General features: G+C 40.1%; 1 protein-coding gene across 6 annotated transcripts in view; it reads right to left on the bottom strand.

Moving 5' to 3' along the window:
• Pank1 (pantothenate kinase 1) overlaps positions 1-4,633 on the bottom strand; it is a 62,471-nt gene extending 57,838 nt beyond the window's left edge. For 2 of the 6 annotated variants that reach the window (XM_020153845.2, XM_074078795.1), the window contains exon 1: positions 3,870-4,633. In XM_020153845.2, coding sequence (XP_020009434.1) covers positions 3,870-4,557 — 688 coding nt within the window. In that variant the 5' untranslated portion in view covers positions 4,558-4,633. The other 4 variants (XM_074078794.1, XM_020153844.2, XM_074078797.1 and 1 more) reach the window with 4 other exon arrangements.
• Between the last annotated feature and the right edge of the window lie 10,394 nt (positions 4,634-15,027).

Here is a 15,027-nt window from a genome sequence, read left to right as displayed (position 1 = left end):
ACTGATTACATCCAAAGAAAAGACACATATGTCTATATTCTATGTAGATATAATCAGAAAATTCTTCCTATTTATCTTTTCATCCTGTTTTTTCTAATTGGTCTGACTCAAAGGTATTGTAAAGTCTAAGTGCCAAAGCTAAGTACTGAAATATTTTAAAAACTAAATGATGGCTAAAGTTGGTGACAGATTTGGGTTTCTTCAAGTCTGTACCTATGCTTGTGCATAATAAACTCATTCATTTTTCTCACACGTGAATGTTCCATCTGGATGCTGTGAGTGTAAGAAGTCAGAACCTCCCAAAGAAGGCCACTGGTATAGACTCACCCACTACTTCTGCCTGTTGCCAAACACTGGGAAGGATCTCCTTCATGCCTTTAAGATGCTTAGCTGTCTGCCTTTTGTAGTATAATGTTGGGTAAACTCAGTTATTTCCTTTACATTTTTCTTCTCTTTCCACTAGTATTATGGCTTATCTAAAACAGGGTCTTTGATGTCTAAAATGTCTAGGATTTTTTCCAGCTATTCGAGAGTCAGAGATACAGGATCGTGGCTTGAGGCCAGCCCTGGCAAAAAATGTTAGCAAGACTCTGTCTCAAGGAACAAGCTGGACGTGGTTGCACAAACAAGTAATCCGAGCTACGAAAGAGGAGGAGGTAGTATTGTGGTCCAGGCCAGTTAAACTAAAAAACCAAAAAGGGTTGGTGGGCATGGCTCAAGAGGTAGAGCCCTTGCTGAGCAGTGAAGGACCTTAGTCCAATTCCCAGCACTAAATAAAGATTTCAAGACACACATATATATTACTTTGTGTCATTTCTGGTCCCCTCTAAAAACTACTTTAAGTAACCCTTTTATATCCATGGAGATTGATTCCAGGACATCTCCAAACCCCACAGATACCAAAATCTGTGGGTACTCAAGTTTATGTAAAATGGCATAGTATTTACATGTAAGCTATGCACCTTCTTTCATATACTTTAAATCAGCTCTACAGCTTATCATAAAACCTAATACAAGGTAAATGTTATGTGAACAGTTGTTAAGCTATATTATTTAGGGAATAGTAATAAGGAAAAGTCTATCTATGCAGTATTTTTTTCAAATTTTTTGATCCACAGTAGGTTAAATCCATATATAAAAGATTTATATATGACATAAATCATATATAAAGGACTCAGTACCTTTATATGTGAAGAGCCAACAATATTCACCAATTTTATTGGTAAGTAGCAGAGGCAGGCAAAGTAGCCAAGGAAGCCTGATAAAGAAGTTAGTCTTGGAAAAGCCTTCCAAAGATAAGTATAGCAAAGTGATGGCAGGTTAGATGAAAATAGTAGACATCATTCTCCTTTTCTTGATTAGCAAAATCAACAGGCAACTGATCTGATTTATTGGGGGATAGGTGCTGGAGATTGAACACAGGGAATTGTAACTGCTAAGCACAGTGCTCTACCACTAAGCTATTCTCTCAGTCCCCCTAATTTGATTTTTAGATTACAGACTACTTCTGCACTGAGAGATCAGGTTTAAATTTTAAAGTAACCCCAAAACACTAAACTGTTTATTTTATTCCACTCATCACTTTCAAACATGAAATATTTTAATGGTATTGCACTCTACTCAAAATTTTACCAAATAGAAACACACCTGTCCCAATGTGCATTCCAGGTTCCTTTAGATAACCACTGGCTGTCCTAACACACATCTAGTTTGGAGAGGGGCAGGTGTCTCATTAGTAAACTGGTCAGTAGGAATTAATTACTTGTCCAGCTTGGTGCTTTACCACCAACCTGCTCTGAATGCTCATATTTAAAGGACCCAAATATTCTTGGCAATGATCGTTTATATAAGGTCTGCCAGTCATCAGAAAATAGAGATCAGCTAAACTCTAAATGGGCTACCCTTAAAGAGTACCTACATATCAACTAATTGAACAATATTTCTTTTTATAAAAAGATGTCTGAATGTTAGGCAAGATATCAACTAAGAAATTTTGGTAGTGAAATGTTATGAAATAAATTTCATAACGTGAAATTTATTTCAGAAATGTTTGTTCAAATCTGAGAAAAGAAAACATGGTAGGGTAATGAAAAGTCAATTTTGATCAAACCTTTTAAGAATTTGTAAATAACTATCATAGTCACTTAAATATTTTTATTTTTGTAAGAAATACAAACCACTTTAATTTCTGACACAAGGCACACAAGCAGATAGTTATTTTCTTTCATTTTAAAATAATTCTTACTAGTTCGCAAGCACAAGTCTCAGATTAGTTTTCTTTCTTTCTTCAAGACACTGTTAGAGATGATATTTTCAATTCCTCAAAGAGTATTTTTAAGGAATGTTATAACCTTAATTAAACATAGATTATTCAACTTGGAAGTACTAAACAAAAACTCAATTCAGTTTTCTTTCCTTGTATTTTAGCTATTTTCATTGCAAACTCTAGTACAATTTATTAATGTAGATCAGAGAAATAACTAAAATGTAATTTCAAACGAAGTAAAACAGATTAATAAATCACGGGTATTAGTCGATATTAAGTTCATAAAGTAAGGCATTTCTAACAGGTATAAAACAACAAAAACAAGTAAAAATTCAGATACTGCATCCTTTTCTTACAACCATAGCCAAGTCTGCTGTGTGGTTTTAAAGTTCCACACAAAACTTTTAACTTTCAACCCTAACATTTCAGATCTACAAAACACAAGCATTGCAATCACTCACGGTCATGCGAAAGGGCTTTCCAAAGACTCAGAAACTTTAAGTCAAACCAGAAAGGCAAAAAGTCAAAATGAGATAAAAAGGGAAAAACAGGAAAAGATGAAGGAGTTATACTGCTTGGCAAATATCAAACTTTTACGGAAATCCAAAACCAGCATCAAGTAGAATTTATGTGCAAAAGGTGCATTTTTGGGTGCAATCACTTATTAACATGCGTTCTACTTACTTTGCTTTTTGCCATTTATAAGCTTCATTAAAGACAATCACAAAGAAGTAGCCAGATGAATGAGGTAAGGATCGGATAAGAAAAAAGTCGTAAACTCGACCTACAAATTTACATTCCAAAGCGTCCTGCAGTGAAGGTACCCTTTACAAACAACCATTATATATAATGCACATATACATACAAGCTTCAGATTGTGAAACAGCGCGCTTTCTGCGACTTAACTTTACAATTACATTGGACTCTACCTCCCCCAGGTCCCAGAAAAAAAAAAAATCCACCTCCAATCCTCATTGGTTCACATAGTTCCGGCCCACATGGTATCAGAAGGTGTGTCCTTCCCAACAGCCCATCTCATTGGCTGCGAAGGAACAGTGTTTAACAAGCTGTGATTTGGGGGACTGTCAAACTCTACGCCTCCAGACTACAGCTAGCCAATACGCAGACCCAAGATCCTGGCGGTTTACTCTGCGATTCACAGGGCAAGCTGGTTGCCTGAGCTGCAAGCCCAGAAAAGATACGTTCTGAGGAGGGAGAAGTCAGCCTCGGCAGTGCCGCTCGCTCCGTCCCCACTCCCGGACTCCCCACCAATGCTCACCCGCGTGCATTCTCCCAGCGACCTATTAGAAGGGCAAGCAGTGCGCTCGCCTTCTATAGAGCCATGACCTACGGACCTGCTCGAGCTCTGTGTTCAATGGGTCCATTATGCGGCTAGGATCAAGCGAGCGTAGGATCTGGCAGTGCTCATTATATTGCTGGGATCCCCTGGGGAAAGCATCAGTCCAGAGCGCCCCCATCATGCAGTCCCTCTACCACAGACGCCCGGGCGCACGGGGTGCGCCGTGGCGCCTGCCCACGCCGTTCCAGGTCCCCGAGCGCTGCGCCTCCTTCGCGCGGGCGCTCCCCTCCCGGCGGGACTTACGCGGCCTGTTCTTCTTCCCCGAGTCCATCCTCCTACGCAGCCGGCATTTCTTGGCCGGAGAGTCATGCTGAGGAAGCAGCGACTGCGGTTGGAGCTCCGACAGGAGCGGGAGGTGTTGGGGCGCTGCTTCGCAGCTGCCCGCTGGGCCCCGGGTGCAGACGAGCGGTGGCTGGATTGGCGGCGAGTAGAAGCCGTTGTGCAGCAGCCCATTCACAGCGGCCGCGCCGGTGCCCGCGGGGGCCTTTGGGGAGTGTGCGGCCGAGCGCTCCGGCTGCGCGCCGCGGTCGCCCATGTCCGGAGGTGACGGAGCAGCGCGCAGGCACCGGCTCAGGAGGCCTCCCTGGAGGTCATTCTCGGGCGTCTTTCTTCCCTCAGATCCTCCCCGCGGCTTCAGCAGCCGCAGAGCCGGCGCTGGGGGATGGCGAGCCCGGCGCTCCTCCCCTCCTCGCTCCAACTCCCCCACCTCCTCGGTGCCCTGCCCCTCGCGCGCCCGTTCAGACTGGAGCATGTCTGCCCCCGGCGCGTAATCCCGGGTCTTCGCGCACCCTTTGCCCGGGCCTTCGTCGCCTGCCTTCCCCTGAACCCCTGGCGGTGCGACTTCAAATGCAGCTTCTTTGCCTCCCAGATCTATCCCCGCCACTGAGCATGCCCAGTCCTGCCCGCCACCGCCACCAACGAGTTTCAACATGGGGAATGAAGTTCGCTGGGTTTGCAAAGAGGAGATGGGCGGATTGGCTTTGTATGGCGGAGCGAGCTGAAAGGGTACTGAGTGAGGTAGGCACGAGAGAGCCACCTGTTTCAAGAAGAATGCAGGAGGAAGCCAAATATGTACAGAGGTTTCAGGTTTGGAAATCCTGTCCCCAGTGGGCAAAATACCTTTGCAAGGTCACTCATTTTGGTACTCCACGTGTGTGTGTGTGCGCGCGCGCGTGCGTGTGTCCCCGCCCTCGAGCGCGAGCGCGCCGTTGATGAAGTGACCAAACCACTCCAAGGCCTGAGGGGAGGGAAGGGAACGATTATTTATAGAAAGGTAGGCAAACCTAGGGAGGGAAGAGAGTGAAAATTCTTTGCTGGCACACACGAACACAAACACTACATGTGGTCTTGTGGAATTAGTTGTCTTTTGCAGAGAGAAAACGTGGGAAAACAGGGTTAAGGACAGTGAAGGGCAAAACTAGTCAGGATTAACCGGTGCTGGAAGAACCGAAGTAAACAGAAACAATCCAAAACTATAAAAAGCGCTTTCCTCACCCAGAAAGGACTTCATGAGACAATGCCATGTTATTTATACAGTAAGGAGTTTCTCTGGCTTTAAGAAGGGAAAGCAGCATCACTCAGTGATCACCGTGAATTTTGGAGTTAGCCCTGGGTTCCAATCCCAACTCAGCCACGGTGCAAACCAAAAGTCACTGCTCAATGTTGCCAATAATGGCGCCGTTTTGGGGCCCACATTTCTAACACTCAATGTACCTGGCAAAAGGAAATCAGACTGGGCATGCTCAGTAGTCAAGACCAATTTTGGATGGTGAGGGTTTTACACTACATAATCCCTTGAGGCCTCAACTTTTCTGTTAACGGGTGGTTGTTTTGCCTAAACGTACATGGTACAATCTTGGCACACAATAAATGCTCAAAGTCTTACATAAAACTTACAGGGTCAGGCTGGGTATGTACCTCAGTGGTAGCGCCTAGTGTGAGCAAGGGCCTAGGTTCCATCCCAACCCCCAGCAGTTGGGAGGAAAAATTAGAAGAGGCCATTGTTTTAGATTAATCTATACAAACAGGCAGAAAGTCAAAATGGAGTCATTTATACTGAAGTTCCACATCAACAAGCTGAAACTGAGCTATTTATCTGACCTTCTGAGAAATCAGGATTACAGAGATAATAGCCAAACTTCCTGAACATGCCAACTTCTATTGTCAAGATAGTGAAGTTGCCTCTGCTTGATCCTTATGCAAAAGAAGTAACCTGATGCCAAGAGACAGTTATTTTTCTATTTTTCTATCTCTCTGTGCCCCCTTAAAAGGGAAGTAACTTTTAAAACAATCAATTTACTTTTCATTTTTGTTTCTGCTTTTTTTAAGTCCTTCTCTGCCTGTAGAACCTAACTCCTTAGCTGGACCCATGGGAACACTTCTATTTTATGGAATAAAGTGTTGCCTGTTTCTAGAATTGAAAATAAAGCCAATTAAGACCATCAAACTAAATTGTTATGTTTTTCCCTTTGACAGCAAGCAGTTATTATTCTCATTATACTGTTATGTTTAGTAGTTCATCCTTCCTTTTTAAGTGTGGGGAATAAACCACACTTGCAGCAATATTTACCTTGTGGTTTATTGTGTGTGATGCTCTCCATTATTTGTACTGAATGTCCAGAGAGGTCAGAAGCTGGCAAAGACTGGCTGGCCACTAGTTTGCAGGCACCTGGCCTCAGTAAATTTAGAAGTGTCCAGAGTATATACCTTGGTTTGGCAATTTCTTCCAGTAGAGCCTTATCTAGAATCAGGGTTTTAGAACCATTGGGGCCGCTGAAGAGCTCTGTTTTTTCCACTTGTTTTTCCATGTAAGGAAACTGAACCACAGAGAAACAGCTAAGGTTATAAAGGATAAAGTTAGGAGGACTCAACCTCAAATCTCTACTGTGTGTGCTTTCCTGACCTTACCATACTATTTGAAGACATAGAGAAAATAACCTAGGTGAACTAGCCTTTGCTACCTTTCCTGTTTCATTACTGCTCTCCCTGTGCTAATTTCAGTTCCTCAGACAACTGGTTTCTTCCTATTATGTGCTCTCCCTCCTTCCTACATGCCTTCTTATCAGTTTGTAACTATAAAAGGCATCCATTCCCTCCCTTATAGTCATAATGATGAGTTGTTACAATGATGAAATGAATTTATGTAAGTGCCCAATACATCATAAGTACTATGAAACAGATACATTTTATTTGAGTGCTGGTCTTCTCTCTACCCCCACGCCAGGGACCCCCGCACTGCACTGTAAGCTCCATTAAGGCAGATGACTCTTTTGTTCATCGCTGTATTGCAGGATGCCCTGAATAATCACTTGTGACTAAATAAGTGAGTATTAAATAGTATGGCTATCTACTACTGTCTACTGTAAATTTGCTAAAAATTCCCATTGCCACTTTCAATATTCAAATATATACTTTTCAAATTCCCACATAATTGAGCTGAGTTGTTTAGGAAGCAACTTGCATCAGAGATGCAAATAGAAGCCTTAGCATTGCAGTATCTCTAAGGACATATTCTCCCCTAGCTTAGATCCCAGGCATGGTAAGGGAGGCCTGAGCCAAGTGGCTCAGACCCAGCTAGGGCAGAAAGTCTTCCACCTGCTTTCTTTCTCCCACCTGGTGCTCTGGATCAGTTACACTCTGAGTATAGTAGGGAGGAAGCAGGCAGCATCCCACAGGTTTATTTAGGGTGTGTGTGTAGGTGGTAAACTTTGAAGCATGAGCTATTATGTGCTTCAGGAGGAGCATAGATAAACAATGTTTGGAAGAGAGTGAGAGAGGAGGGAACCCACAAACCACTTTTCTCTCTGTTCCTCATTCATTAATTTATCAATCATTTATTAAGTACATACTATGTTGCAGGCACAATACAGATACCTGGAATACAAAGACAAAATAGATGCTTTCATTGTCCTCAAGAGGCTTTCAATCTAATAGAGAAACAGAAATGTCATTGGTTTCCCAGTATCAGTGTCACATAAGAATAACCTAGACAGTTTTTACTTTTTAACTTTTTTTTTTTTAAGGGATCGGGTCTCACTATTCATCCAGGGCCCAAATGATCATCCTGTCTCAGCCTCCCTAGTAGCTCAGATTATAGGTATGTGCCATTGTGCCTGATTCTTTTTTAAATTCTCTCCCTCCCTCCTTCCCTCCTTCCTTCCCCTTTTTTTTGTGGTGCTGGGATTTAACCCACAGCTTCACACATGCTTGTTAAGTGTTCTGTTTATATCCCCATCCCTATAACCTGGTTTTTAATAATTTTAAAACAGAGTAGTAATTTACTGTTATTTTCTGAAGAAACACAGATAAAGGCCACCATTGTACATAATCACTGTAGAAATTTTAGCCACTTGCGAAAATGATAATAAAGCCAAATATGCCCAAGCTTAACCAGATGAAAACAAAAACCAGGATTTGACACCCAGGACCACAAAAAAGCAAAACAAAAATTAAAAAATGTCTAAGCTTTTATCCACTTAACTACATCAACTATAATATGAGCTTTTTTCAAGACATAGTTTTGTTAAACCCAAACTCTTGAGACCAAGGGATCTCTGAAATAAAAGGGTTTATTGAACAATTACAGGTGATAACCAGAAAAAGGACCAGGTTGAGAGACAAATTTCAGCAACTAATGGCAGAAAACCTAGAGAGCAATTGGAAATGTGTCAATAGACCTGGAGCTAAGAGTATTTTTAAAGTGAAAATTTAGAAAAGAAAAGTATAAATTGTTTACATTTGTTATTTGCTAGGCAATCATCTATGCATGGCAGGGAGGAACTGCTACCCCCTTCAATGACTATTAACACTCTTTCAAGTTGTTGTTTTGTTTCAGATGAGGCCATCTAGAGAAACCTACTAGGAGCCAGTCAAAAATCATCCAGTCATTCTGACTTACTCTTCTACGTGAACTAAAGTACACTTTCCTCATTATAATACTAAATTCTCTGCCCAGGAGGCATTCCCATTTGCCAGTTTTTTGAACATGTAACATGTGAAGAAGCATGACCTCCAACTGAGCATACTCAGGAATGTGACCTGTCTCTATATGTGAGGACAAGTTTTTTCCTATACGAATATGTATGTTTCCCCAATAAAAGGGCCTTCCTTTCTTTGTTCAGGAGATACACTACTTTGGGAGTGCTCTCCTTACTTAGACATGTAACAGACCTTTCTTCACTCTTTTATCCCCTAGTTGTGCTTACTGACTTTGCACTTACCAAGGGGGGATCCCATTATATTTGGTTACACCTTGAACCTACATTGGCTACAGATAAGACAGGCAGGGTAACAGGAAGCTGGGAATGTTTCTGAATAGGAGGGCAGTCCATAAGGAAAAGTAATAGTTGCTGCTGGATTGGTTACAGTTAACAGTCCAGAAAGTTTACACTTAAATAGCACATGGTGGTCCTGGTACTCAGCCTTCATGGGATTTAAGCCAAGGTTTAAATTCAGGAATGTGAAACGGTCTTATTATCCCTCCTCCCCTCCCATGTACCACCATGCCTGTAATCCCAGCTATTCAGGAGGCTGAGGCAGGAGGATCATGAGTTTATGGCCAGCCTGGGCTAGATCCCATTGGAAGGAAAGTGGGAAGGAAGGAAGAATTGGGACATTGATTGCTAGAATAATATTGACCCAGGATGAACTTATTTTCATTTTTATCATTGGTATTGGAATATTCCTTAGAGATTTACCATGGGGCTACTTCATACCAGAAATACAAGTAACTACCTTCTAGTACAGTAATGTTTATCATTGTACTTTCTGTGGGGCCTTAAGTTTGAGAAGAGCTGCCTGCAAAAACATAAAATATTGTGATGAATAAGCAGTGTTGTAGTGAGATTCTGATGACCCATCCATTCATCAGAGTTCTTACTTTTCCTCTCTTCAAAATCAACTTAATACTATAGTAGTTACAATGGTATGAAAAAACAGACCTTAAGCACAAAATCACCAAAAAAAGGCAAAGAAGCAAGTGCTGACAAACAAAAACTGTAGGAGGCCATTGTTCTGGATTAAACCCCTACACTAAGCCCCAATAGCCTACACTAAAAATCAGTCACCCACTCTAATCAGAGACACCCACATTAAATTTCCACTTCACCAAACAAAAACTAAGTTATTATCTGATCTTCCTAGTAATCAGGAAAAAGATAAAGCTAAATTTCCCATACAGGACACTTTTTAAAAAAATGTTAGCATATTATAGATGTATAGGTGATACACTGTAACATTTACATTAAGTGCTTGGAATATATCTTAATTAGATTCACCTCCTCCTTCTTTCTCTTTTATCTCTCCTCCCCCGTTCTTCCAGCAATTTCAACAGGTTTCATTGTTCTGTTTTGATATATGAATACCAAATACTTTCACCTTACTCACCCTCCATCTCCTTTATACCCTCCTCCCCTCCCACTGGTACCTACACTCAGACAGGACCTGTTTTACCTTCCTGTCCTTCATTTATTAGAAAAGAACATTATTGTTAGTTTATAATATTATACAGAGGGTTTTGCTGTGACATTTCCATATATACATATGTATACGTTTTATACCCCAAATTGGTTCATCCCTCCATTATTCTCCCTCTTACCCCATTCCCTTTCTTGTGGTGATTTCAACAGGCTTCAATGTTCCCATCAATCATATTCACCCTCTTTGCTTTCTTCATTTGTCCCATTTGTCCTCCCTCTCCCACTAGAGCTTCCCCTTAATGTGACTTGCTTTACGTTACTGTCCTTCATTGTTTAGGTGTCTGTTCATTGTTCTGTGGGAATTTTGCCTTGGTATCTTACTTGTAAATATTTTGTGCTTAAGTCAGTCTAGTCCCCTCCTCTACTCTTCCTCACCTTTTTACCTCATCCTGTGTTATTCAACAGTTTTCAATGTCTTTTGTTGTGTCTTGTTCCTACACAGATGTGATGTGTTTCATTATTATTCATTTTCTACTATTCTGTCCTTTTCTTCCTCCCTTAGTCTCCTCTAACAGTCTCACTTTTGGAAACATATTCTCTATATATTTTTATGTATATACAATAATGCTTGTATTTGTAGTGGATCTATCTTCCACATATGAAAGAAAACATGTGAAGGTTGTCTTTCTGAACCTGGATAACTTCATCAAGATGATGTTTTCCAGTTCCATGACAAAATTTCATTCCTTTTTATGGCTGAATAAAATTCCACTGTATATAAATACCACATTTTTTTAATCCATTCATCAATTGTAGGGCAACGTTGCTGTTTCCATAGCCTGACTGTTGTGAATAATGCTGCAATAAACGTGGATGTGCAAGTATCTTTATTATAAGCTCATGTACATTCCTTTAGGTATATGCCTAAGACTGGAATTACTAGATCATATGGTAGTTATATTTTTAGTTTTTTGAGGAGACTCCATACTGTTCTCCATAGTGGTTGTATTAATTTGCATTCCTACCAATAGTGTATGAAGGTTCCTTCCTACCCCCATCCCTATCCTCACCAATATTTGTTGTTGTTCGTGTTTTTGATGATAGCCAAACAGGCCACTTTGAGTTGGTATGATAATGAAGTTCCTTTGGCCCAATCCTTACATGAAAAAGGTAACCTGAAGTAAGCTAATGTTAGCTAACCAGTTATTTTTCCATTGTTCTGTCTCTATTACTGTCTTGCAAAAAAAAAGTAACCTTGAAATGACCAATCTACATTTTGTTCTTTGTTTCTGCTTTATTTGGCCCTTCTCTATGAAACCAACTTTTTGGGATTGGAGTGGTAGCTCAGTGGTGGAGCTTGTGCTTAGAACATGAAGGCCTAGGTTCAAGCCTCAGCACCAAAAACCACAAGAAAAAAACCAAAAAAACTTCTATTGGAACACTTATTCTAGTCTATGAACAAAGTGACACTTGATTCTGTAATCAAAAATAATGTCAATTTCAGGGTCAGTGGAAAATACCTGTAGTCCCAGGTATGTGAAGGCTAAGGCAGAAGGACTGGTTAAGCTTAGCTAACCTGGGCTAACATAGTGAGACCCTGTCTCAAAAAAGTCAAAAATTTTAAATTAAATTGTTATAATTTTGTCCTTTGACAGTGCATACTACAAAGTGCAAAAACATGACAGTCCTAGTGCCATGAGGTCACATACCAGAGTAACCTGGCTAGTTACAATACTTTAGCACTTGCCTGCAGCTATCCAAAGGGTATCTAAAGCAGGTTGAAAACATGGTATCTGCATCCATTTTGCATCTATCTTCTTTTCTCTGAGAAACTCTCTCTTGTAGTCATCTTGGATTCAGGGGACAATAGGACTATCAATAAACATTTTGTCACAAAAGTCAAATCTCCTCCTTGGCACCAATGACTTACTGTGACAAGGTCTATCTGACCAATCCTGAGATAATGATCAACTGGACCATACCTTTGACAGGACTACTTAAGCATGCATACCTCTTAAGCTCTACCACAATTCTTCCTCCTTTTAAACCTAAAGCTCATATAGACATCCCAAAGATGGGCTGAAATGCTTACTCTCCCTCTTCCTACGCATGGTTGGCATATTAATAAATCTTTCTCTCTCTCTCTTTTTTTAAAAAGTGAAACTATATCACATTATCAGTTTTCTAAGGCTAAAAAGCCACAATGAAATATGCCAGAATGTAGGCAGTGGATTATTGTTCCTTCATACTTTCCTGCTTTCCAAATGTTCTATTGTAACATGTATTACATTATGTTTCCAAAATAATGGAAAAATAACCAAGTAGGCTAGCATTTATGGAGCTATTCCCACCCTCCATCCCTCTATGTTGACTTGTCGCTGTTCTAGCTCAGATAATGAGATCTTTTCAGCTCCAGTCCTTGGTCAATCATCTGTGCTATTGGTTCCAAGTCCTCTGACTTCTCTGCATTGTCATTGGCTATCATTCTTCTTCACAATCAACCTTGAACCATCCTGCCAGCCCTTATTTTGTGTGTGTGTGATGGGTTTTTTCCAGATAAGGTCTCTAGAACCATTTTCCCGGGCTAGCTTCAAACCATGATCCTCTGGCTCTCTTCCTCCTGAGTAGCTAGGATTACAGACGTGAGCCACTGGCACCCAGGTCTCACTCCCTTTTGATCTATTTTGCTTGGTATATAAATATGCTTAAGTTCCCTCTGCACCTAGCAAACAAACAACTCCTCTAAACCATGACTCTACTTTGGCTCCACTCTCCAAACTCTCCTTCCTTTTGCAACAGAATTCTAGAAATTACACTCTGAATTTCCAGTCTTTGGATCCTGACTGACTACACAACTCATCACAGTCTGGATACTTCCTTTACAACACCCTTAACATTGCTCTTGCCATGGCCTCTCATGATGCAATGGTACCATTTGAGTATTTCTTTCTGGACTTTTCTGAGGCATGACACCATTCTCCATCTTCTCCTTGAAATTCTCTTTGGTTTTTTTATGTCACAGTTGTAATGAAAGTAACTGCAATTTATATCATGTACCATAAGCTATGTGCCATATCTACTTAGAGAGTTTATGTGATCTTCATTATCATATGAAAGGTGGACATCTCCATGATAAAGTAAAAATATATGGTTTAGAGTGTTTAAGAAGCTTGTGGATGATTACATTGCTACTCTGTGAATCCAAAGCCCAAGTTTTATCTCCCTTATCACATTTCTGTTCCCCAGTTTAATTCTTCATTCTGTGGCTGCTCATTTTCAGTTTCCTTTGTAGGATAACCTTTTTATGGTACCCCATTAGTACTCTTCCAGTGGTTTTGGTCCTTTTCTTTTCTTACTGTGTGTCACTTTGGAACATCCCACCTCTGCCCTGCTCTTCCTGATCAATACTTTCAGATCCAATAATAAGTAAGGTTGGAAAACACAGTAAAGACGCCACTGCAGATCATTGCTAGTTTTGTATATTCTCTTGTACTAAGTTTCAATTTATTTATAAGGTAGCCTCCCAGAACAATACCAATACCAACATGGAGGGACAATAATAACACCTGTAGAGGAAAGGATTAATTTGAACTAGTGTATATTATTGTCATTATAATTATTTTTTTCTATTTTCTGACTAATACTAAAGAACAAAAATTATCCTATAAGGAGTAGATCTTCAGTGTTTGTGATTGTATAGTATAATATAATTTCCCACGCATATAATCAGCAAAGGACTCATATCCAGATGGTATGGGGAGAGGCATAAACATCCCTTATACAACAGAGTAAGTACATCTGAAGAACCATCCTGTGTCAGCATGACTGAAATTCAAAGCCCTGTGGTGTTTCCATGCCTGGGGTCAGATTCTGCCTCTTCCTCCCATCTGTCCTGTTTCCCCAAGCAGAGCCCATTGACCTGGAGAGCCAAGGCCATGGTCTTACCTTGGTTTATGTCTCTTTCAATCCTCATAGAGTAACCCCTATAGCTTTTGATTACAGATGAGGAGGAAATGCTTGTTAGATTAATGAAAAATATTATGTTTTTTTAATTTACAGAATGCTTTATTACTTTCTGTAATCAAACCCATGCAGATAAGACCTTACATATTTAATAGAGTGCATTGCCCCTGTACAAATGGAAAAAAATTAAGCTTAATGTTTCTAGACCAATATGGCTATTAATTTCTGTACAATGCCTACTCAACATGATAAACTTGGATGTTTTTCCCCAAAGTTGACAGCACAGCTCATAGCTAAAGATTCCAAAAGTTCAGAGCACTGTTGTTTTTAATGTAATGTTTTTAGTGACTAATATGCTCACATAGCTTAAAAATGTCAAATGTCTCCATACTTTTGTTCATTCATTGTACCAGGCACTTTCTGAATCTTATTGAACACATGTCATTTTTTTTCTATCACAGAAAGCAAAAATTTTTTCTACTATATCCCTACTTACTCTCATTGCTTCATTTTCCCTGTCTTCTGAAAGAATCCTGTTAATCAGATGTTAGAACTTATGAACTGGCTCCCCGTGTGTTTCATTTATTCTGTCATATTTCATATGTTCTTATTTTTTCCTATGAGAGCTTTATCCAAAGTTTGTTTTCTATTCTTTACATATATATATATATATATATATATATATATATATATATAAAATTTGTTTTGAGACAGGATTTCATAATGTAGCTCAGGATCTCATCGGACTTGCTATATACCCCAGGCTGGCCACTGGCTCAATAATCCTCTGCCTCAGCATCCCAAGGGTTGGGATTATAAGCATGGGCTGCCATCCCCAGATAATTTTTTCATTCTGAGGATAATCTTTTTAGTTGGATTCTAAACATTACCTTTTCATAGCATCCTGATGCTGTTTTAGAGAATAATTTCTCAGATTGCTCTTTGCATAGAGTTAGAATTTTTCTTTTGTTTCTGTGCTTTACATGTTTTCATTTGATTTTAAGGGTCAAATTTTCAATTTA

The sequence above is a fragment of the Castor canadensis genome, chromosome 7 (genome assembly GCF_047511655.1).
Source record: "Castor canadensis chromosome 7, mCasCan1.hap1v2, whole genome shotgun sequence".
Taxonomy (NCBI): domain Eukaryota; kingdom Metazoa; phylum Chordata; class Mammalia; order Rodentia; family Castoridae; genus Castor; species Castor canadensis.
This window is presented reverse-complemented; position numbering and strand designations above follow the sequence as displayed.